The 24,338-nt window shown below is 43.2% G+C and overlaps 1 protein-coding gene across 1 annotated transcript; it reads left to right on the top strand.

The window, feature by feature from the left end:
- Window positions 1-15,812: 15,812 nt before the first annotated feature.
- On the top strand, window positions 15,813-21,830 carry LOC306736596 (uncharacterized protein; the record flags this gene model as incomplete). Its single annotated transcript, XM_079218249.1, has 7 exons — window positions 15,813-16,343; window positions 16,872-17,039; window positions 17,164-17,342; window positions 17,502-17,742; window positions 18,529-18,633; window positions 21,300-21,431; window positions 21,690-21,830. 7 exons carry the CDS (start codon window positions 15,813-15,815, stop codon window positions 21,828-21,830), a joined length of 1,497 nt encoding a protein of 498 aa, XP_079074375.1.
- Window positions 21,831-24,338: the final 2,508 nt, after the last annotated feature.

Here is a 24,338-nt window from a genome sequence, read left to right as displayed (position 1 = left end):
TAACGTACCAATATACTCTGAGGTCATCATGTGAAAGGTGTGGTTCTATTCTGTCAGTAAAACACTGACCTGTGTGCTATTTATACTGAACCATGTTCTCTTTGCTAGTGTCAAAATATCATGAGACTGTAGCCCTGAGACAAACCAAATATTTCTATTTGAATTACCTATCAACAATATAGTAAAAAAAGTATAGATGTTGAAATAACATAAATCTAGGATTGGAAACCGATTAGGAACTTTGCAATTTTGAGGTCCAGAGTCTCTTTTAGTCTCCGTCCCTTCAGGTCAAAGGTCTGGATCTGGTGTCCCACAGGGCTCTGTGAGTGAGCCTCCTCTGGTTTCCCACACTCTGTCCTTTGACTGAGGAACAATAGAAGTGTGTCTCATTATGCATCACATCAGATACAATGTCTGACCCTTTAAAGAGGGAGATGCTTAACATTAAAGTTTTTACATTTCAACACCTGAAACATACAAAAATAAAGTACATTTCCAAGACAATTCAGTTGTCTTGGAAATGTACTTTCTCTTTTTGATGAATTGACTTATTCCATATAGAGTGATGTATAACTGATAATCAATAATGTTAATTGAACCACATTCCTATACATAGTTTAGTCATAAACAGGAATGTTGCTGTAACAATCTCCCGTTATCGCAGCCACCGCCTCGAACATCTCCAAAAAAGACTGGACGTCGTCCGGCGTTGTCATTTTTTGTAGTGCGACCCCCGCCATGGTGGAGGTGTTCGGTATCGGCGCCGCCAGAGCGGACCGGGCGGCGAGCTATTCCAGGGCGTGAGTCTGCCGCTCTGTCTGAGCCTGGAGCGCCTCCACGAACTGCCGGTTCACCTCTGCCTGGTCCCGCTGCATAGCGGCAATTCCCCCCAGCATCTTCCCCAGCACAATCATTGGCTGGGTCGGCAGACCCGGGTGGTGCCCGTCGCTCTCCTTGTGCTTGTTTTTTTAAGGGGCCCCACGTTGGGCGCCAGTGTAACGATCTCCCGTTATCGCAGTGGGTTTCCCCCTCAGCACAAAGACACGGCACACCACGGTTGAAGGTTCTTAACCGGTTTATTGTTGGTTCCTGCTCTCTTTTTATGTTGGGACCAAACAATCAGTCCAGTTGAGGCCAATCAGGCCTCTTCCAGGCACCATCCCCCGAGCCACCCACAACCACACCCCTCTGCAGCTGAGCATAACCACGCCCCCAACACCACAGTTGCTTATGATCAATTACTGTGTGTTCAGACCCTTTATCTTGATTTGTCTTTCAAAGATATGATTGCTGTTGTAGACCTCTATCAGTTATGATGAAATTAATAAACGATGACATGAGAAGACAACATTTTCAGTTAGAAGTGTTTTGTTTATTCAACAAGTCACAATGAGCCTCATAAAGTATGAAAGCTGCAACTAGAGGTGATGATTCATCACAACAACAACTTGTAGATTTCTACAAGACACACTGTACTCAGAGAGAGTAAAGGAACAACTGTCTTTATAAAAGACAAACCATTTACAATATTAGAGGACACAGAACTCACTGTCTTTAAACAATACTTTTACAAATGGATTTAAACATTTTCACTTAGCGAACAATATATTAGTAAAAACTGACCTGAGAACAGGTCACATTCTTCTTAGTAAACAATGAATTCAATTGAATCCCAAAATGTAAAATTCTCATTGTCACTGTAAAACTGTGACAGTGTGACGTAAAACAAACCTTTTACAATTAAATGTTTCATTAATCACATAATGTGAGGAAAAATCCATTATGACAGATCCACCAATAAAAGGAAAATGAAATCAAAATGAATCAATATTAATCAAGAGGTAACAAAAATTCCCAATGCATAATATTGTACCAACACATGACATGTTGTCAGGAATAAAAGTATCACAGGAAAATTGTGTCATTAATACCTCCTTAAGAGAAAAGGGATACACATTTGGATGTAACAACAGATCAGTTTGGAGTAATCAGAGATTAAAGTCCTATAACATGTGTCAAAAAGAAGAGTTAAAGTTTCTGCTCAAAATGATCAATAACAATGAAAATATACTAATGTATCCATAGCTTTAACCATCCATCAATACATGTAGTACAGTGATGTAGAGTAATAAATGCTGATGCAATCAGATTTGGTTCATGCAACATGCATGACAAGATGTTCTCTTTCTTAACTTGAAAGATGAAGTTGCTGTTATTTCCTCAGGAAATGTCATCTTCCACAAAGAAATCAGAAACTAAAAACAACCTTCTGTACAAACAGAAGAACAAGATCATAACATCTCAGAATTCAGAAGAATTCACTTCCAGTAATCTTTGACCAATGTGGTCATCTCAGTTTGTCTGCTAGTAGCTCCAGTCTGTAGGCGTCTACCACGGCCTCCAGGGGGCGCTGTTGACTGGACTCTTCTCTTTGCTGATGCTGGTCTGGACTGTGGAGCTCAGAGGAGAGAAGTCAGCCTCTCTCAGGTTCTTATCAGAGGAAGACTGCAGCTTGTTGAAGTGGTGCATCAGTCTTCTCTTGGACGGTGTCTTCACCTGCTCCTTGGACAGGAAGTGTGTCACCACCCGCCCCTCTCAAGATTTTTCTGACTATTTTTCTTTCTTTTCTTTCTTCTCACCGGTCACTCCACTGCACACTTCATATTTAAACACTCATGCCACTTAACATACACTTACATTAACGTTATCTGTTTGTCTGAGCACTTTATCTTATACTTGATTTAAATATCAGTGCACTGTTGCTGTCGCTGACTGTTGATTGTTGTTTGTCTCGTCTAATGAAGGCTCCTTCCACCTAGCAAAATTCCTCGTTTGTGTAAACATTCCTGGCAATAAACGGTTTTTGATTCTGATATAACAAAAGATTATTGAAGTTGTCATGATAACACAACATCTCAATGACAATTTAATTCACATTCAACTGAATTAGTATTGTAAGTGCTTATATATAAGTGCTTTTAGCCTATATAAATTGATATAATCTGTGAAGTTAAATTATGTTACAATCAGCCAGTTGCCAAACCTCGAAAAAGTAAAACAATAATTTAATTTAAATAATTTTCCGGACTTTGCTTCGCGAGCGATATTACTACGTCTGCTCCACTCGCTGAGAGACTTCAGTCTTCTGCTAACGTTAGCTAACGTGTGCTAAAGTAGTGCTAACGTACTTGCTAACATACGCTAATCGTGTGCTAACGTACTCTAACGTACTCTAGCTAACAAACGTAGGTTAGCACTAGCTAACGTTACTTGGCGGTGCATATCGGACCAGCCGAGGAGCACGGCGGGACAGTCTTCAACCAAACTAGCTTGTTTGACTGAGAATCTTTTTTCCTGATCCGATGTGAGGTCCCGGGATAGGGATGTCTTGTGTACAGATTGTAAAGCCCTACGAGACAACCTTGTATTTGTGATGTTGGGCTATATAAAATAAACTGTATTGAATTGCATTGAATTGAATTGAAAATGGCGGCTAACGAACGTACGCCAGCTAACGTAACTTAACGGTGCATTTCAGACTTGAAACCGCAGAAATTGCAGAAAATATCCACAGCTCTGATTAAATGCAGACTCCATGCTCCAACCACAAGGAGTGTTGAGGGTAGTCTTGCATCTAGAGAAAGCATCTGCAGCATTTCATGCAGCATTCTCTGCTGCAGTAGAGTCATTCACCAGTATTTACAGACTCGTCACAGCTGCTTCATGGCGTGTGATCACCTACACCTGCGCTTTTCATCCTAGACAAGCTCAAATGTCAGCTATGAAAACAGCCTATAGGAGGACTAAATATGTTGTTTTTCTTCCTCCTTTTTTAGGATTTGGTCTCCATTGGACATAGGACAACAAAAGCTGTAGGCCTGTGACATCACCAGCCTAATTAATGCAACTAATATCCTATATATATATATATATATATATATATATATATATATATATATATATATATATATATATATATATAACTATAGTGGGTCAGAATAGTCAGAGAACCGTGCCGGCTTGAATTCTAAAAAAATGTGACCGGCTGGAGGAGGACATCCAGGTATCTCTGACCTCCTGCTGCATTTGATCACACTTTGGGGCATTCTACATAGTGTTCTGGCATGCTGAATAGTATGGTATTATGGGTATTGTAATACACTCCTTGCCTGCTCTTAATGATGGTTTGAAGTTGAATTGAAAGCTTGCAACTGCAGTAATGCCTCTCTTTTTTTGGTCCTTTTATCTTATATGTTTGTGAGTGTGATGCCAGTTAGAAGTGAAACCCAGTGTTTTTTAAGGCGTGTTTGATTAGTAAAAGTCCCTGATGATCAGCAGCATTTGGTGCATAATATTTTGAAATAGATATATCTCTGAGTTTAATGTTTTATACTGGGGAGGAGGAGAGAGAGATCAGTTTAATTCACAACAACAACAAAAAAACACGAGACACGGTCTCCTCGTCGAATGTCCATTCAGCTCCACACAGTGTGTAGCCCGGCTCTCCTCTCCTGAACTCCTGCAGCATCCTCCCTCCTCCGTCAGTCTCTCGGTCCACCAGGATGCTCCCGCTCTGCCAAATGGACTCCAGCTCTCCATCCTGGCCCTGTTCCCTTCCGGATTCCTTTTCTTTCACTCTCATCATACAGCTCATCAACGATCCTCCGCACCAGCTTCTTGACCCTGTAGTACTCCAGATCAGTGAAGCCTCCTCTGCCTTTGCTGCGCATGAGAGACAGAGCAGATTCCCATAACCCATCTAATTTCCCTCGCGTTCTTAGTTTACTTGAGAAACCTTTGAATTCTTTCCACACTGTAGTTTTCTGCCACTACGACTTCTAGACCCAGATGATTCACTACCAGTAGAGTCCTCCTCCTCACTGGACTCAGACTCTGCTGTCCATTTTGTGGACCCTGAGGTCGCAAATGTAGTAGGTTGGAAATACTACAGGTTAGTTATAGTAAAACAGACCCTTTATGTCTTTAGTTTGGGTTTCCATCTAAGGTGAATGCAGTAGTAAATGTTATGTAATGTTTTAACATGACTTGGAGATGTGTGTTAAATGTGTTTTGCCTCAGTTTGTAGCTAACGGTTCTGACGACCGTCCTAATGCTACCTAGCTAGCTCAGTCCGTGACCTTCAGTGTTACACCATAGCTTGTAAGAGGAGAATGTGTTTTAAAGGAGTGTTAGCCAGTATTTGTTTGTATATTATGTAAATTGATAAAGGTTTTGATCTGTAATTGAGTTCAGAATAAATCCAGCTCTGAGCCTGAGCATAAAGTTGGTCCTCTCTCTGTCAATTCACAGTTACACCTACCGGCTACACAGTGCTACCTAGCCTGTGCAACCGCTGGTCCAGAATTCCCCTCGGCCTGATGCCGGTACCACAAACATGACATATTCAAAGTCCTCCATCCTGACCTTAACCACGAGGTCGAGGTCTTTGCTCCGGTCGATTAACACCTTGAGAAGCTGCCTCCTCCACGTGTCTCAGCAGCGGACAGTTACAAAAAGAGGAAATAATACAATTATTAGAGAAATGTTTAAATGAAATTAAAAAAGGAATGCAGTAATGCATCTATCAGAAAACAAATGGGTCAAATTATAGAGGGGTTAATGAATAAAAGATATATTATACAAAAACTGCTGAACTTGGCGACGGGCATCGTGTGAGACGAGAGACAAATTACCTTTTTAAGTTGACTAACTTTAGTCTGTTGCAGTTGACTGCTGTACATATTACTGTAGAAAGAAAGACACCTTTCCGTTGGGCCGTAAGTATCGTGTTTGATGGAAACAGCTGTGAGACCGACCAAAACAATAAATCTGTATCTTATAGCTGAAAGAGGCCACAAAGCTTCTCCCTTCAACCTACTGCAGAGTGGTGAAACCTCACTTTGAATAAAGTGTCACCAATCGAGTTGCATTGTGGGTAATGTAGGCGGCATGTTTTGACAATGAAGCCGATTGCATGCAATGAAAAAGGACTATCTCTGGTGCTGCTGCATCAATTTGCAGCATGCGGAAAATTCAAACGGACATTGAGAGATTCTCCGCCTTGAACGCAGCCGAGTTTCATTCGTGACGTACGATTTGATCGCAGCTCGTTAAAACGTCGCGTCACGAATCAATCTGTCCGTTTAAAATCAGCGTTGGGTTCTGAGATTTAAGAAACCAGCTCCTCCTCCTCCTCCTCCTCCTCCTGTTTCTCCCTGGCTGGCACATGGCGAGCACACATCAGTTACACAAGACTAATCGGCCAGATGATGTCTGGACCGTGGCAACGTAGCATCAGCTGGTCGCCCATCTCCATGGCAACCATCTCATCGACCCCTTGTTTGCAGGTGTTGGTGGAAATGATCTCAACAGTCTGACGACCCTGAAGAGAAACGACCGCGGTCAGCCGGCCGAGGGCTGCAGATGAAGAATGGAGACCTGGGTCACATGGTGTGTGTGCGTGTGTGTGTGTGTGTGCGTGTGTGTGGGGGGGAGGAGGGTTCCCTGCAGACATTCTTCACGGTCTGAACTGTCCCGCTTTCCTTCAGTTCAGCCTGTTGCTAGTTGACCAGTGGCTGTGTTCAAAGTCACATCCGGTCCACAGACTACACGTTACGTATCAGTGCTGCATAAACGATTAAGGATGCCACTACCAGCAGACACTGAAGTTTACTCAAGCGACGCGTCTTCTCTGCATCACATGACTGTATGGTCACAACTATGTAAATTGGAGCTCTATTTGAACATTAATATATAGCCTTAAAAATCCGTTAGTTATGTAAAGAAATAGTGGATTAATGTGTTTAGCTGTTATGTCCAAGTTAAATTCCTCGTGTGAGAACACACTTACTTGGACATTAAAGCGTATTCTGGTGCAGCCTGCCACGCACAACAACATACTCCATTTGACTTCCCACTTATAGTGTGTCAGTATGCAATTTTGTACACAGCCAGTGTGGGACATTTCAGTGATGACACGTGCTTTTGTGTTGCTGCAGTGTGAGTGTGTGTATCGTTGTACGTCTGTCTTTGATAGGACCTTCAAATAGTCGTTTGAGGGTTTAAACTTGGTTCCAGGGTTAAGGATAGAATTAGGTTAAGATTCAGTTTAGGGACGTACAGGTGCTACTTTTCAGTCCCAACATCAACTCAACATTTGCTGCTACCGAGTTAAGTTGTGCTACCAGTCCTCTCTAAAGCCAAGGTCACACTACACCACTTTCAAGGTCAACAGACAGCTTGCGTTTTCATTGGCTTTAGCTCCCCGATAGATCCAGATAAAGCGTTCTAGCCCGTTGTGACTTAAATAGACTGAAGGCCGATGGCTACAATGTATAGCCATTGTATAAATAATAAATGTAAGTATATGTTGGTAAAGCAAGCTGCTCTACATGTGATATCAGATTTGGTTATATTTTAAATATCCATGTGGGATAAAAGGACTCCAGGTGTGTCCTCACTTCTGCTCTTCTTCACTCCAGAAGTCGACTAGCCAAGTTCGAGAGCCCAAATGAGTTCTTGTTGTCTTGACTGCTGTTCCTGCTCTCTCCAGATGGGGGAGACAGTGAGTCTGAATGTGGGCGGTGACATGTATGACTGGGCTAATTGAGAAATTATATAAATACTGGAATCATAATGGAGGATACGAAAACTCCTGTGTCTGTTGAATACTTTTGTATTGTTTAATTTAATTTAGGGATACTTTTTTTTTATCCATAAATATAAATGGTGTTTTTATGAGAGAACTAGCACTGTACTGAACATTCGTGATGCCTTGGAAGACCCTCTAGCAATTCTATTTAGTTATTTATGCACATTTTATTTATTTATTGCTGCATTTATTTATTTATGTGTTGTCTTTATGAGGTTATAAATCCATTTACATTGTGTGATTTGTTTTATAAAGAGCCTAGTGATGGTGATGTATCACCTGCTATATATTGTTGTACATTTTTACTTTAATACAAACTAAAATAAAAGACATGAACCAGAAGTTCACGCAGCGCCGTTTGCGAGCGCGAGGATGAGAAAGAGGAGAGTCGGGATGTTGCTCCGTGTCACAACATTGAGCTTCTCAGAAGCTGATAAACGGTAAGTTTAAGTCTAAGTCTAAACTGTTCTTCTCCAATCTGTATTTAAAATTGACCGTATAGACCGTAGCTTTAGACATTAAAGTGCGCACAATGCAAGTTCCTTTTTAACTCTGCATTGGCTTCACTTTTTAGAACCGGAAGTTGCCGCCTGGTAGGGAAGTCAGAAAGTATTGAGAGATGGACCAACGCATTGTTGGTTTTGGACTTTTCATGAGATTTGTTGATAATAAACAAACCTTGTTTAGGATGAAACTTAAACATTGGAAAAACTGAAACAACCCTTCTCACTCTGGAGCCGCTCTCTCCCTTTCTTTCCCGTCTTGACTTCAACTGAACGTTCAGACTCTTACAGAATCATCAGCTCAGCAGTCTGGGCTGACCTGAAGCCTCTGCTTTGCTTTGTTCTCTGTAGAGTCAGAGGCCCTCCCGGGTCCTCCTGAGACGTCTGCAGAGCCGGTCAACTGCACAAGGAGATCAAAGTCAGTATTTTAATGTTCTTCATTTGGTTGTGTACATTTTTAAAAGATGACATCAAGTTACACCCAATCGTACTAATTGTCTTTGTCTTTATTCTGGTCGAGGTGAGCCATCATGTCCTCCACAGCTTCCTGCTTCCACCACGTCAGCATGGACCGGTTCACAGCAGCAGAGAATCCTGATGAAGCAACAACAGCATATAGGTCCCTCTGACAAGACTGCAGTGGAATTTCAATATACAAACCTAAGGATCTGTTTTTATAGCTGTTTGAATATTGTGAAATTATGAATATCATTATGAAATTTAAGCAGACTTTGAATTCAATTTTGTCCAAAACTGTACAGTAATATTTAGAGGCCATGCACATGGGCATAGCAGAGGTCACCCTGAATAAGACGGCAGTGGAATTTCTATATACAAACCTAAGGATCTGTTTTTATAGCTGTTTGAATATTGTGAAATTGAGCTGGCCCACGTACCGTAACACCTTGAATAGAGGTGCATTTAGAATTGCAACTGAGGCTCACTCGGCGGATGTGGGCTCACTTGACCGCAGTGTAACACAACACCACACAACAACATCACTCGCTCTCCAATCACAGACACGCTTCAATATCCATGTTATAGGCTTTTATGTGTCGGTGTCCAGGCGTTTTAGAGATTTGTTTATCTCCCTTAAGCAGTTCCGGTCCAGCTGAAGACAGAACCCATTATTGCCCTCCTCAAACATCCAGGCAGGCTTTTAGAGGCAGCTTCTTTGTGTTTGTGTGGACAGAAAAGTGGCCTTTAGTGGGGGATTTAGGTGGGCCAGCAAGTGGCAGAACTCTCAGAAACTATACTAATACTATTATTTACAACCACAACATATTATTTCCAAAGAAAACACCACTCAAAAGGCAGTGAAAAGCCAGTCAAACTCTCTTCCCTGCTCTCTGCTGCTGCTCTGCCCTGCTCTCTTCCACCCCTCCCCCACAGACACGCCGCAGTGTTTAAGCTACGCTTCTTAGCATTCAGAATCCGTTGGAATTACGTCGATGGCGTAAATATTCGAGGAGTTACGGTAATCTTAGTGTTGCATCCTGTGACAGCTCCTGTCGCCGGCGACAGAGAGTTGCGCTCTTTTCTTTTACGTGTGATAAGTGACTGACAGGCTTGTCCGTCCAGGCCGGGTCCAGCCGAGTCCGAGGGCGGGCCCGGCACCCCAAGGCGCGCCCATAGCGCCGGGTCTGCATGCAGTTTTACCTGGATGTTTGGAAAGTAAACTCGCTTCAACTTGTTTATTTGTATTATTTATTTAACTATTAGTAATTATTAATAATTTCACATTATTCACCTGGGAGCGAAACAATTTCCGTTTGCGGAATTAATAAAGTAACTCTCTATTTAGCCTCTAGGGAGTACACCTCTGGTGTGTGGACTTTTCACCTACGTCAGAGCAACGCGTTCCGAAATGGAACGCAGAATCAAAGATCAAAGATAAATATACATTGACATGTATACCTCTTGTCTAACTTGTCGGTGGTCTAAGCGATTAGGCGTTCGCCTCCCACACGAGAGCTCCGGGTTCAAGCCCAGCGCGGGATTGAGCCTGGGTTGAAAACACGTCCAACTGAGTGTGAACGACCCAACGGGGTTCAGTAAGCAGTTCGAGGGCAGCTCGAGTGTGCCGAGGTGTCCTAGCACCGGCAGGTTAGACGGGTGGGTTGGTGTATCCTACATTACCAGGCAAAAAAAAGGATCCAATGGAGGTCTGCCTCACAGTCAAAAGACAATCCCAAAAGCTCAAAGGGATCGAATGGTGGTTCTGCAAGAGTGGGATGTAGGGATACTATGGGTTTTTTTTTACAACTGTCCTAGATATAAAAAACTGTCCTTGATATAAAAAACAACATACATATTTTTATTACAATAAAAAAATTCAACATACGCATTTTGACCAAATTCCTATGTCCCAAACATTTTCTGAAATCTCGGTGTAAATATGAAAAACTCAGAAAATTTAGTATTTTAACTAACAATGACAATTACAAAGCATACAGTAAACCTTAAATGACAAAAGAATGAGTTTGATTAAAAGAATAAACATGTATATAGCTGCCTGTATGGATGCCTGCTTATTTATTTTTAAATCATCTTTCTTTTAAAAGCATATTCATTATTTCAAACTCAGAGGAAATGAACGTCATGAACATGTGAATATAACACATTTCCATGACTTTTCCAAACTTTTCCTTTTGGGATTTCATTTTTTTCAAGGACTTTTCCAGGCCTGGAAATAACCATTTTAAAATGCCATGACTCTTCCATGACCGTAAGAACCCTGAAAATAAGATTGCAAAGAGATGTAATCACAACGCAAACTGCAGAAGCGAAAAAAACAATAATTGGAATTCACATATAAATGATTTTCATGTCATTTTATTTGTACAAAGAATTTTCACAAAAATATTTAGAAACTGTTGCAGACACCACGGACGCCATAAAGCAAAGGATATCACATGACCAGAACAGTGCCACAGAGAGGAAGAGAGAGAGAGAGAGAGAGAGAAAGGGACAGAGGGAAAGAAAGACAACACAAGAGCTCTCTCATTAGGGTGCTGGCAGTTGGGGAAATACTGTGTGTGTGTGTGTGTGTGTGTGTGTGTGTGTGTGTGTGTGTGTGTGTGTGTGTCTGTCTGTCTGTCTGTGTGAGAGAGAATCATTTGTCCACATTTATCTTCACGATGAACTGTCCATCTCTCAAGGGTCCGACCAGCAACAACTTGAGCAAGAGGCTCAAGCACCAGGAGTCATCTGACCAGCACAGCTCTCTGGGGCTAAGCGGGAGTCCGCTTGACCCCAGGACCAGCACAGCTCTCTGGGGCTAAGCGGGAGTCCGCTTGACCCCAGGACCAGCACAGCTCTCATGCCTCTCAACATGCCCATCGGACACCCAACAAACTCATCCTCCTGGCTGTCTGTAGGCTCTCAGGCCAGCATTCCCGCCGCCCCTTATGCTCCTGGTATGCTTCCAATCTACCCTGTTTACCCACCATTGGCCCAGACCATCGCCATCCCAGATCCATCATGTTTCCCCGCTACCCGGCTGGTACCGCCCATGGTGGCCCTCGTTATTCCCAACTACATTTCCCCCCAGATGGGTGCACCCATCTCTCAGCCACGCCCCGTGCCCGGACACTTCTTCAACCCTAACTTCACATACCCCGCTGCCACTCAAGCAGCTATCGTTTCAACCCCCCCACCGATTCCAGTGGCCACCTGCGCCCCGTCTCGGAGCAGCACCCCACAGTCCCACTGCCAGACACCTGCTTACCGTGAGGGCGCAGAGTCTCCCCTCTTCCGGTCCAGATGCTCGTCACCTCTCAACCTTTTGCAGCTGGAGGAATCACCAAGCAACCGTTTAGAGGTCACCACGGCCCTGGTAGCAACACAGCAAGCCTTCTGTGCATGGCGGTGCAGCCGGGGGACAGAGCTCAGCCAATCAGAGGAGCTCTGATGATGCCTCCAAGGAGAACGTAAGTACACAGACGTTCCGGATTGGACGTTAACCTTTGAAAACCATTATATATGGCATTTATAATGTGTCTTGAACTATTTTTTTCCCCCATTAGGGTGAAGCTAATGAGTCCAACAACGATGCCATGTCCACCTCCAGCGACCTGCTAGATATGTTGCTACAGGAAGACGCCCGGTCAGGCACCGGCTCAGCCGCCTCTGGTTCAGGGTCGTCAGGCACGAGGTCCTCTGGTTCAGGATCCGGCTCAAACGGCTGCAGCTCCTTTGGCACCAGTGGCGTGAGTAAGTCACACTTTACAGACTCCTTCCTAGATAAGTGATGTCAGAAGGCAAGTTTCCAGGAGAGATGTCTTATATAAATTCTAGTATTTCAAAAAAAATTGTTTATAGAAAATGAAACATCATGGTGTAATTATTCTTATGTTTCTTTCCCCCTGTTGCTGTACTCTGAAATTAATTCTCAATTTTCACTTCCTTGTGCATTCAGGCAGCAGCCAGGGCAGCCACACCAGCAAGTACTTTGGTAGCATCGACTCATCAGAGAAGGATCATTCCCGCAAACAGGCAGCAGGGGGCAGCAGTAGTGCCGGCGGAGATGCTGGCGAGGAGCAGTTCATCAAGTGTGTCCTGCAGGACCCCATCTGGCTGCCGATGGCCAGAAATGTGACCACACAACACCGCAGCTGATTTAGTTCAGTTAGTTTAGAACTTTACAAACTCAATGCCAGACTTTCAGTGACCCTTCCCCCCCTCTTTCCACACAACAGAGACATGGAGACTGTGCTGCAAGAAGACCGCGAGGCCTTGAGGAGCATACAGAAACACCAGCCACGCTTCAGCGAGGACCAGAAGAGGGAGCTGAGCCAGGTGCACCCCTGGATCCGCACAGGACGCCCCGAGCCATCAACATCTCTGTAAGGGCACTCACCACTGAGCTTTGAATGGTTAACAGGATGAATTATTATTTCGATGCATCAAGTAACAACATAGAGCTGAAAATGAACTTGTTTGTTTGTTTCTGGGTTCTTTCAGGGCTGTACAGGCGGCAAGTCTCAGCCCACTGTGCCTCCCACCGCGTCGTCAGATGTGGAGATCCACGAGATGGAGCTGTGCAGTGCGCTGAAAGCTCAGCAGGAGGGCGCCAGAGAGGGCAAGACAAATCGGTCAGAGACGGCCATGGAGGAAGCGCACGCAGAGGATGAAGAAGATGAAGAATAGAAAGGAACACAAGACATGCCGGCAGAGGAGCAGCAAGTGACCTCAGAAGATGTGAAAAGTCTGACATGACTCACTAAGCAGATGGCCAAAGATAAAGAACACTATCACAACGTTTCTACGCTGATACGCAGAAAATGTGCACCTTCCAGCACTTCCTGTCCCCAAAACAATGCTACACAAGTTGTAAAGTGGTCGAAATGGGATTTGCTGCGAGCAAACGGTGCATATTGATCGAGACAACTTCAATGTGTTGTTTGACAAGTCAGGCAGGACTTCTTCATGAAGTCTGACTTTGATGGCCGCACACACCAGGCTTGTTGTATGGCTGCATATTAAGCCCTGGGAGCACTTCACGTTCCTCCTTCTTGTAGTTCTTGGCCTATGTGTTGAAGTTGTAAGATAATCAGCGAGGTCTGAGGGGAATGTGTTCGATAAAGATGGACGTGCTACACCACAGTGTCCTCCATCAGAAGCGAAAAAAACAAAAACACAATAATTGGAATTCACATATAAATGATTTTCATGTCATTTTATTTGTACAAAGAATTTTCACAGAAATATTTAGAAACTGTTGTTGATTCGAACCAGAAGGAAGTCGCTCTCTAAGAAGTCTGGAGAGTGTTTGTTTACGTACTATCTTTCTTTCCCTCTGTCCCTTTCTCTCTCTCTCTCTGTCTCTCTCTCTCTGTCTCTCTCTCTCTCTCTCTCTCTGTCTCTCTCTCTCTCTCTTCCTCTCTGTGGCACTGTTCTGGTCATGTGATATCCTTTGCTTTATGGCGTCCGTGGTGTCTGCAACAGTTTCTAAATATTTTTGTGAAAATTCTTTGTACAAATAAAATGACATGAAAATCATTTATATGTGAATTCCAATTATTGTTTTTTTCGCTTCTGCAGTTTGCGTTGTGATTACATCTCTTTGCAATCTTATTTTCAGGGTTCTTACGGTCATGGAAGAGTCATGGCATTTTAAAATGGTTATTTCCAGGCCTGGAAAAGTCCTTGAAAAAAATGAAATCCCAAAAGTTTTGGAAAAGTCATGGAAATGTGTTATATTCACATGTTCATGACGTTCATTTCCTCTGAGTTTGAAATAATGAATATGCTTTTAAAAGAAAGATGATTTAAAAATAAATAAGCAGGCATCCATACAGGCAGCTATATACATGTTTATTCTTTTAATCAAACTCATTCTTTTGTCATTTAAGGTTTACTGTATGCTTTGTAATTGTCATTGTTAGTTAAAATACTAAATTTTCTGAGTTTTTCATATTTACACCGAGATTTCAGAAAATGTTTGGGACATAGGAATTTGGTCAAAATGCGTATGTTGAATTTTTTTATTGTAATAAAAATATGTATGTTGTTTTTTATATCAAGGACAGTTTTTTATATCTAGGACAGTTGTAAAAAAAACCCATAGTATCCCTACATCCCACTCTTGCAGAACCACCATTCGATCCCTTTGAGCTTTTGGGATTGTCTTTTGACTGTGAGGCAGACCTCCATTGGATCCTTTTTTTTGCCTGGTAATGTAGGATACACCAACCCACCCGTCTAACCTGCCGGTGCTAGGACACCCCCTCGGCACACTCGAGCTGCCCTCGAACTGCTTACTGAACCCCGTTGGGTCGTTCACACTCAGTTGGACGTGTTTTCAACCCAGGCTCAATCCCGCGCTGGGCTTGAACCCGGAGCTCTCGTGTGGGGGGCGAACGCCTAATCGCTTAGACCACCGACAAGTTAGACAAGAGGTATACATGTCAATGTATATTTATCTTTGATCTTTGATTCTGCGTTCCATTTCGGAACGCGTTGCTCTGACGTAGGTGACAAGTCCACACACCAGAGGTGTACTCCCTAGAGGCTAAATAGAGAGTTACTTTATTAATTCCGCAAACGGAAATTGTTTCGCTCCCAGGTGAATAATGTGAAATTATTAATAATTACTAATAGTTAAATAAAAAATAAAAATAAACAAGTTGAAGCGAGTTTACTTTCCAAACATCCAGGTAAAACTGCATGCAGACCCGGCGCTATGGGCGTTAACGAAAAACAGAATAATTTACTACTAAATATTTTAGCTGGTGAAGAAATTGCATTTGAAAAATGTAGTACCGGCCTCCCACCACATGGGAGCGCCCGCGGACCGTCGGTTAACATAAACACGGAAACGACATTGTTTATCGGCGGCTACATCCGGTTGGGTCACATCTCTGTTTTCCATCTGCTCCAGAGTAGTTCTTACTATAAAAACGATATTTAGTTAGTCTCCGTCGCTTTGAAATAGTTCAAACTTCACTGCATGCGCCGCGTAAAGTGTTCCGGAGACTTTCCATTAGAAAGATCCGCCTGAAAACCCCATATAGTTTTTCTTCTTCTGCGTTAGCTCGACCCGTTAGCTCGACCCGTTAGCTCGCTGCTCCGCGAACAGCGATGAGCGCCGACGGAGTTTTTCTCTCCGAGTGTTTCGACTGTTGACTAAAACAACCGGAGGCTCCATGTCCGTTATGGCGAGTGAAACCACCGAGACGAACTTGGGGCCCGATGAGGAAGCCGCTCCCCCGCCCGAGCACGACTATGCCCACGCTGTGGCCGCCAACGAAGGTGCGCCGGTAAGCTCGGAAGGTGAACCGGTTCGTGGCTCTCCGGAGCGCCCCGAGCCGGCCGTGGGTGCGGAGGTGGTCTGCCACGACGTGGGGGCGCAGACTGAGCAGAGACCCCTAAAAACGGAAGCCACGGGGGTCGTCCTCGCGGCCGCCTCCTCGGTTGACCGAGGCGGCCGCAGGCGTCCCAAACGGCCGGAGGACATGAGCTGCTCCTCCTGCAAGTTTGCGTTCGAGCGGCAGGGCCGCAGCTTCAACCGCAGGGCGGTGTTCACCTTCACCACCCCGGAGACGGTGCTGTGGGTCTTCCCGGACGCCGCGGTGCACGACAAGTCCTTCCTGTGCGAGACCTGCGCTCAGGTCATCCGGAGCAAATGCAAACGCAAACAGAGCGGGAAGCGGGCTCTGTGGCTGAAACCGCCTCAGACCAAACAGGTAGGGCTGTGTGACACTATCGTTATGTATTGATTGGAGATCATAACCTCGTAGTGGACATTTCACCCATGCTTATTGTTTTGAAAGTATTTCCCCTGATGCATGTTCCCTCATTGCAAACCTAGTTCCAAATCCAAAGAAATGTATAGATGTCACATCTCTTTGCTCTATACTACACACCACCAAGCAAATACATTTGTTAAAGTTTATGGAAATAATGGAGAATAAACATTTAAAATGCCATATCACAACAAATGCTTCACAAGGTACTAACTCATTCACACCTTTTGTTTGGATAAGGAAATGAGTCATAGCTCTGGAGTGTTTTGCAATAGTTTACATCTAGTATTTGTTTGACTCAGATCAAAAATGTCCAAACCTAGTGTACGTCAATGGTGACTGCAGGCTATGAAATACCAAATGAAAATAATGACCTGTAGTGTCCAGCTGTAAATATAAATAATAGGTCAGCGGGCTTGACTCATTGAGATGTTTTGACGTTCGTGTCCTTGTTGTTGGTGACTGCAGTCAGAGATGAGGGACAAGAGGAAGAAAGGCCAGCGGATGGGGAAGAAGAGCAAAGCCGCGCTGCTGGTGAGCAAGTCCTGCTACAAGGCCGCCTTCAAAATGCTGTGGTCCGCTAAAGGCGCCCGGAAGCCCATGATGGAGTTCTGGAGCAAACAGTTGAAAGAAGAGGTGAGGACAGAATCTCCTCCTGGTTGATTAAACCTGTCGATCGGGACAAACGTATCCAGCGCTTGTTTGTTTTGTGTCATCGTTGTGTAATCGTGGCGCGATGTGTTTCCGGGTGGCGGTGCAGATGAAGGCGCTGACGCGACAGACGGACAATCCCTTCCACCAGAAGGTGACGAGCCGAAAGCCGCTGTCGTCCTTCCCCTGGCGGCGCTGCCTGAGCTGGGCCCAGGACAAAGCGCCGCTCGTCACCACCTGCCTCACCTCGCTGTTCCCCGACATCAACGCTCTCGCCAAGAGCAGCAAGTACGTCTGCGCTTGGGACACGCCGGCGCTCAGTTGGGGATTTAGCACGGGCGATTGGGCCCTGCTGTCCTCTCTGGATCTAAACCCGACTGTGTGTGTGTGTGTGTGTGTGTGCGCGCGCGATCTGATGAGCGTTTGTTCTGTTTGTTTGTGCGGCAGCCAGATGTCGGAGGACCAGGCCCAGACGCTGCTGATGCGCCGGACCGTGGTGGCGCTCTCCATCCCGCTCTTCACCAGGAACATCTGGAAGAACAACTTCCTGCAGGCCGCTCTGGGGGCAGAGCTGCGCCTGCAGGGTTGCTCTGGCTCGGCCCTGGACGCCCTAAACACCATGGGACTGTGTCAGAACAAAGACACCGTCCGGTTGCTGCTGCACCGGCTCCGAAACGGCAAGAGGGCTGTGAGTATCTTTACGCACAAAGTATCTTGAGCACAAACGTTGCTGCAGCCAGATATTTGTATGCGTTTGCATTTAAAATATGATCCAGAAGGACATTCTTGTGCCAGAGTTTGATTAAAGATTACAACAAAAGAATGAGAAGAAAAATAAAGAATATATTACAAATATATTAACAGTAGAGTATTTAGTGTATATGAAGTTATACTAGCACCAGTGCAAACTAGAATAGCATTAAAATTTAGGTAAATGAAAAAAAATACTCAACTCCACTCAAAAGTAATATAAAGTGTATAAAAAGTAATACTGACAGAAACTGAAATAGAAAATTAATATTCTGCATGATATCGAAAAATAATATTAAAGTAGTTTTGCACATGATTTGTCACAATTAAATAAATGACCCAATGAATTAATAGAAATGGGAAAGAAGGTAGATTTAGAAAACACTGTCTCCCGTATTAAACACATTTTCAGAGACAAGTATTTCAACATCGTCAGTAAATACTGATATAATAAACATGTAAAGTAAGTTTACGGTTTGCTAACAAAGGGGTCGACTGCTTTACGACTTCTTCACTCGTTGAAGTCCGTGAACATGGAGACTTGATAAAAAGGTTCTCAACCTGAGGCTCTGAACCGTCAGTGGGTCGCAAGAGGAATAACGAGTTACACAAAAGGAAGAAACCTCTTTCGAGGAGATTATGATTATTTATTTTTTATATGTATCTGTTGAGGAGATGAAGAAATATAACTCTTGTTTCTTAACTTTGTGTTTCCTCCTGACAGTCAACCCTTAACGGACGACAGAGGATGAAGATTAAACTAGAGCAGCTGAAAGGAGAACAGCTGACCGATGTGGAGGAAGGGGATATCGAGGAGAATGAGGAAGAGGTGGAGGAGGAAGAGGAGGAGGAGGAGGAGGATGAAGACGACGACGACGATGATGATGAGGAATCAGAGGAGGGAGAGGAGGAAGAAGAAGGCGAAGAGGAGGATGAGGCGGAAGAAGACAATGAAATGGAGATGGCGGTGGGGGAGTTAGAAGTGGAGGAGGAAGAAGTGCAGGACGAGGAAGAGGAGGATCAAGCCGTGAAGGAAAAGTTAGAGATGGAAGAGAAGAGGAGGAAGAAGAAGGCGAAGAAGGAGAAGAGGAAGGAGAGAGGGAAACGGAAGTTGAAGGAGAGGGGGGAGGTGGAAGGAGAGGAGGAGGAAGAGCCCGAGCAGAAGAAGAGTCGGGTGGTGGTGGTGAGGCTCGGGCTTCTGAAGGGGCACTCGGAAGTCGGCCGATCCGACCTGTCGGCTCCCTGAGACTTCACGTCCAATCAGAGAGCAGGACAGAGGTCCCGCCCTCTTCCCTGGGTGTCATTGAAAGGGATTCTGGGACTAGTAGGAGGGCCGTAACTGGAGGAAATCTATCGAGAGCTTTACTTTAATTTTTCATTTTGTCGTTAAATGTATAAAAAAACCAACAGTCTGAGGCAGAAATGAGTTGATTTGTTTCCAGAAAAGTCTCTGAAACACAAAACTGCTCCACCGAACAATGAAACACTCACAGCTGATCGACCGGCATCGTTTTTACCCCGATGGTCTCGTGTGTCTCGGCCTGGTTGGATCGCAAAATCAACCGACTTCCTCTTTTTGTTCCGCCTTCCACGTGTAGCAGCTTCCAAAATCTATTATTCTGTGACGTTTTTGTTTTGCAGGTTCGATAATCTCCGAGTAATTTTACTCGAGATGAACCGATGTACTGTTTTCAACTCTGAGGGAGGTTTCTGGGCAGAAGTACGAAGTTTGATTGCAATTTTTGGGACATGAGATGAATCAAGACATTTGTCGTAAATAATGTTCCACAAACAATTTAATAACTTCAAGAAAAAGTTATATTTCTGGAATAATGATGTTCGTTTGTTTGACATGTTTCTGTGAGCCGAGTGGAAGCTCAGTTGAGGGAAATAAGAAAATTATTGCTTTGTTTTTCTTTTCTATTTGTAGTTTCCTGTCTACTTACTTCTGTATGATCACAGGATTGATAATGTGAGGGTTAACAATACTATATAATAAATACAATATCACCCTAAAACTATAGAATACTTTTTTAAAAACAGACTTTGACCGACGACGGGCTTCTACGTGTTTCGTTTTCAGAAACACGAATTATTAACGACTTCTGTCTGAGCTTTCAGACAAATCCGTTTGTAGCCGTTACGTTAAAGGATTAAAGGGTCGATGTTCACTTGACTGGTTTCTACAAGTCGAACAACTGTTACCGACGTGAAGAAGACAAGTCTACGATTAAATCATGAACGTTGTCGTAGAATTCAAAAACTGAAATGTATTTTTAATGCAATGTTTTATTGTCCACAATCTCCCAATAATGTAAATTTAATAACAATACAATGAGGCGCTAATAACAGAGACTGCGTTCACTTCCTTTGATGGCTCAACTGGGCTGGTTAATGAACGTGAAAAATGTGTCTCCGTCTCTGATTATCACCAGATTACACAGTTCTTCCCAGGACATTGTTAGGATATTATTTAAGGGCCCATAAAATAAGAGTTTCTTTCTGATCCTTTTCTTTGGTGTTTACTGAATACTTCCCTCGTTTGTAAAACTCCGGCTCTCCCAGTTAGAAAATGATGAAATGAAGGTTTCTGAGCCGGGAGGCGCTGTAATAGTTTGATTTGGGTTTTTTTGTTCTTTGTTCTTCTCAACGCATCTTCAGTAAATGTTTTTCTTTTCTTCGTGTTTTGAAGTCGAGGTGGCGGTTGTGTTTTTCTGGTCTGTTGGTTTGTGGATCTGATGTTCAGCCAGTTGAACCGCAGCGAGTCGGACGCACAACATTCTGTAAAAGTTTACCAATAAAAACGTTGAAGGCTTCGCCGTCTCGTTCCTGTCAGCTGGTGCAGAATTAACGCAGAAAGGTTTGAATCACTTTATAACCATTTAAACAGCACACACTTGTATTTTTGAGATGCTTCTCAGCTGGTTGAGCTGCACTCAGACTGCAGTGCTGCAACACAACTAACACGAGTCACTGCGCTGGTTTTTAAAACGTATTTCTGCCTGTAGGACTGACAGCGGCTACCCCAGCGAGAGGAGTGAAGGAGACCCGAATGACCACGTGGACGGGGTAAATATTTACGTCTGACTTTTGTTCGATTTAATTTTTTTAAAAGGAAATACTTTTTCCCGCTGAGTTTATTATATTTTTTGACACATTTGTAAGTTTATTCACGGATATTATCTTAAACAAATGATTATTAGACCCTGACATACAAGACTTCTCTTGTTCACTCTCCTTTGCCCTTCAGTCCGTGCATGCTTCTGTTCCCGTCATGCTTTGCATGATTTTTGCATTCACTGAGTCCTACATGGCTGTACTCCTCCAGCTCTGAGCCCAAGGACAATCATGTCATCCATCAGCTAATATTTAAAACCAAACTTGTCTGTCTGGGTACTCTCCCTTCATCATATGCTTTGTTTTCTGACGGTTGAGGTTCAGAGCGTCACCATTCCTTCTCCTTTTTGTATATCCTGACTGCCTTTTCCTCCTCAGCTGACGGAGGAGAACTGGAGCTTCTACCATTCGTCTCGCTCTCACGTCCACCGGTCCTCCTGCGTGGCCACCGAGGTGGAGCGGCTCAACGCTCTGATGCAGAAGAAGATTGGCCAGTCCATCCTCGGCAAGGTGAAAGATCAGAGTGGTTGGTTTGACGGTAATAAAGATCATGTATGTGGCTGGGTCGAAGGAATGAAATGAACTCACACTTGTGGGCCTCAAACAGGAATAAACCTTTCAACAAAAACTACACACCTCGCACACATTTACACCAAACACAGATTGATTTAGTCTTGATAGTCACCTGTCTGCTGAAAGCTGAAAGCTGGTTTTCAAAGTGAGTTTCATTTGTTGAATATATTCTGGATCACCTTCCTCCTGAACCAGGTCCACCTGGCGATGGTGCGGTACCATGAAGGCGGCCGCTTCTCTGAGAAGGACGAGCCGTGGGATCAGGACTCGGCCATGTTGCACCTGGAGAGAGCTGCGCTGTGCAGAGAGCTGGAGGCCATCGTGGAAACAAGATGAAAGGTTTCAAGTACCTGGTGCTGGCTGCCGAGGCCGGTGACAGATCTTCTATGATCACAGTGGCCAGAGCCTTTGATTCTGGGATCAATCTGTCAGCTGACAGGTAGGTGTTTGAGTTTTAAACTCTGGAAAACTGGACTGTTTTATGAATGGACTTGTGGATGAAGATAAGATATGAAAACACTGACCCCTTGAGGGATTTCTAGAGAAGACATGACTTTTTTTGATGCCTCCAGAAAGCAGGTTTGAGAGACTCATGACACACCAGAGGTCACCTGTGATCCATCATGACTGCTGTGAATCTAAGCTTCAAACCCTTCAGAGCCTCACAGGTGGATTATTCCAATCTGTTATCCGAACCGCTTATCTTAATTAGGGTCGGGGGTGCTGGACAGGTCGCCAGTCTATCGCAGGGCACATATATAGACAGACAACCATTCACATGCACACCTATGGGCAATTTAGGTTCCAATTAACCTAAGCTGCATGTCTCTGGGCTGTGGAAGGAAGCCAGAGAACCCGGAGGGGACCCACGCTAACACGGGAAAAACATGCAAACTCCACACAGAAGGATTGCCCAGACCGGGATCCGAACCCTGGCCCCTCTTGCTGTGAGGCGACATTGCATGCACTACACCACGTGCAGCCCACGGGTTGATTATTTGTTATACTCAAAAGATAGATTTTCAGTGCGGTGTTCCCTTAGAATAGTTTACTGAGAATGGGCAGAATGGTGTAATTTTCTCTTAACTGTCTCTATTGAACGTTTCTCATTGAATGTCATTAATTGATGTATATAAATGTGTCTGCCTCCATCCTAACGGCTCCTTCCATCCTTCTCTGCAGGTGATCTGTTTACAGAAGCAGCAGAAGCTGCCATGGAGGCCATGAAAGGTCGATTGGCTAACCACTACTACACGAAAGCTGAAGAAGCCTGGGCGCTAATGGAGGAGTAATTTTAGATACACATTTTTATCACAAAAAGACCACCGGAGTTAATTTTACAAATACAACCTGAATGGGTACAGTTTACATATGTTTATTGTATGATATTATCTTTTTGCTAAGTTGCTGTGTGGGTGTGCATGTGTTTTCAGCCTTCTAGAATCTGGCTTAAATATCCAGGTTTCTGTTCTTTAATTCCCTGTCTCTGATTACCTTTTGACCTTTAGACCTTTTGAATGTGGTTGCATGGAAGAGAAGGTCTGAATTATAAAAACAATGAAAATGGTTTACCTTCTTTGCTCTACATTCATGTTGGAAGAATGCATGTTTAAAAATTATTGGAGTATAAAACGGTTAAATAAAGCTTGCTTTTCATGAGTAAACATGTCACTATTTCTCCCTGTTTTCTTTCTCTCTCCAGTAGAAAAGAGCTCTGTCATTAAAGGTCTGTTACATGTCTTTGGACAGGAAAACAAATGTTCAAAAGCATTTCATAATATTGAGTTAAATTTTCTCAACACTCTTTACATGGTTCTCGTTATAATAGAAATGCTGCTCTCAGAACAGTTCATCTCAAATCCCAAATTCACAAATGCAACCAACACACTTTGTCACTTACAACACAATAACCTAAAAATGCGTCCAAACAAGCATCCCATACAAAACGAGAAAGAATATTCTACCGTACAGAAATCCAGCAAATATACTTTCATGTCTTATTTAATAATTTATTTTGAAATGTATGCACATTAATTCATAAAAAAAAGTGCACCAAATTAAACTCAAGTACTTCCAGTAATGTGATACTAAATATACTATTTACGCTACGGTATCTAGACGTTAATAAATTGAAAATCAAAGTCGTGTCTATACTTTCAAAGTGACCGGCGCATTTCTTTGATAACTGAGGGTTGTCATTTTATGAAATTATGGCTGTATTATTTATATTTAATCATCTATCTATGAGTTTGAGATCGAATTCACGTATTACTTCATCACCCAGTACGGGGTAGCGTGGCCGACAGTTGCGAATTTTCGCAACGCCACTTAGTATGGAAGCTTAGTATGACTTTTTATCTCATAATTTCGACTTTTTATCTCATTATTATGACTTTTTATCTCATAATAATGACTTTTTATCTCATTATTATGACTTTTTATCTCATAATAATGACTTTTTATCTCATAATAATGACTTTTTATCTCATAATTTCGACTTTCTATCTCATAATTATGACTTTCTATCTCATTATTATGATTTTTTAACTCATCACTATGACTTTTTATCTCATAATTTCGACTTTTTATCTCATTATTATGACTTTTTATCTCATAATAATGACTTTTTATCTCATAATAATGACTTTTTATCTCATAATTTCGACTTTCTATCTCATAATTATGACTTTCTATCTCATTATTATGATTTTTTAACTCATCACTATGACTTTTTATCTCATAATTTCGACTTTTTTATCTCATAATTATGAGGGTGTTTTTTTTTTCATCTCTTTTTTTTTTTGTGTGGCGGAAACGGGCTTCCATATCATAACTTCGCCTATA

Source organism: Taurulus bubalis, assembly GCF_910589615.1.
Source record: "Taurulus bubalis genome assembly, chromosome: 5".
Lineage (NCBI taxonomy): Eukaryota > Metazoa > Chordata > Actinopteri > Perciformes > Cottidae > Taurulus > Taurulus bubalis.
Note: the sequence above shows the minus strand (reverse complement) of the source record. Positions and strands in the feature narration are given on the sequence as shown.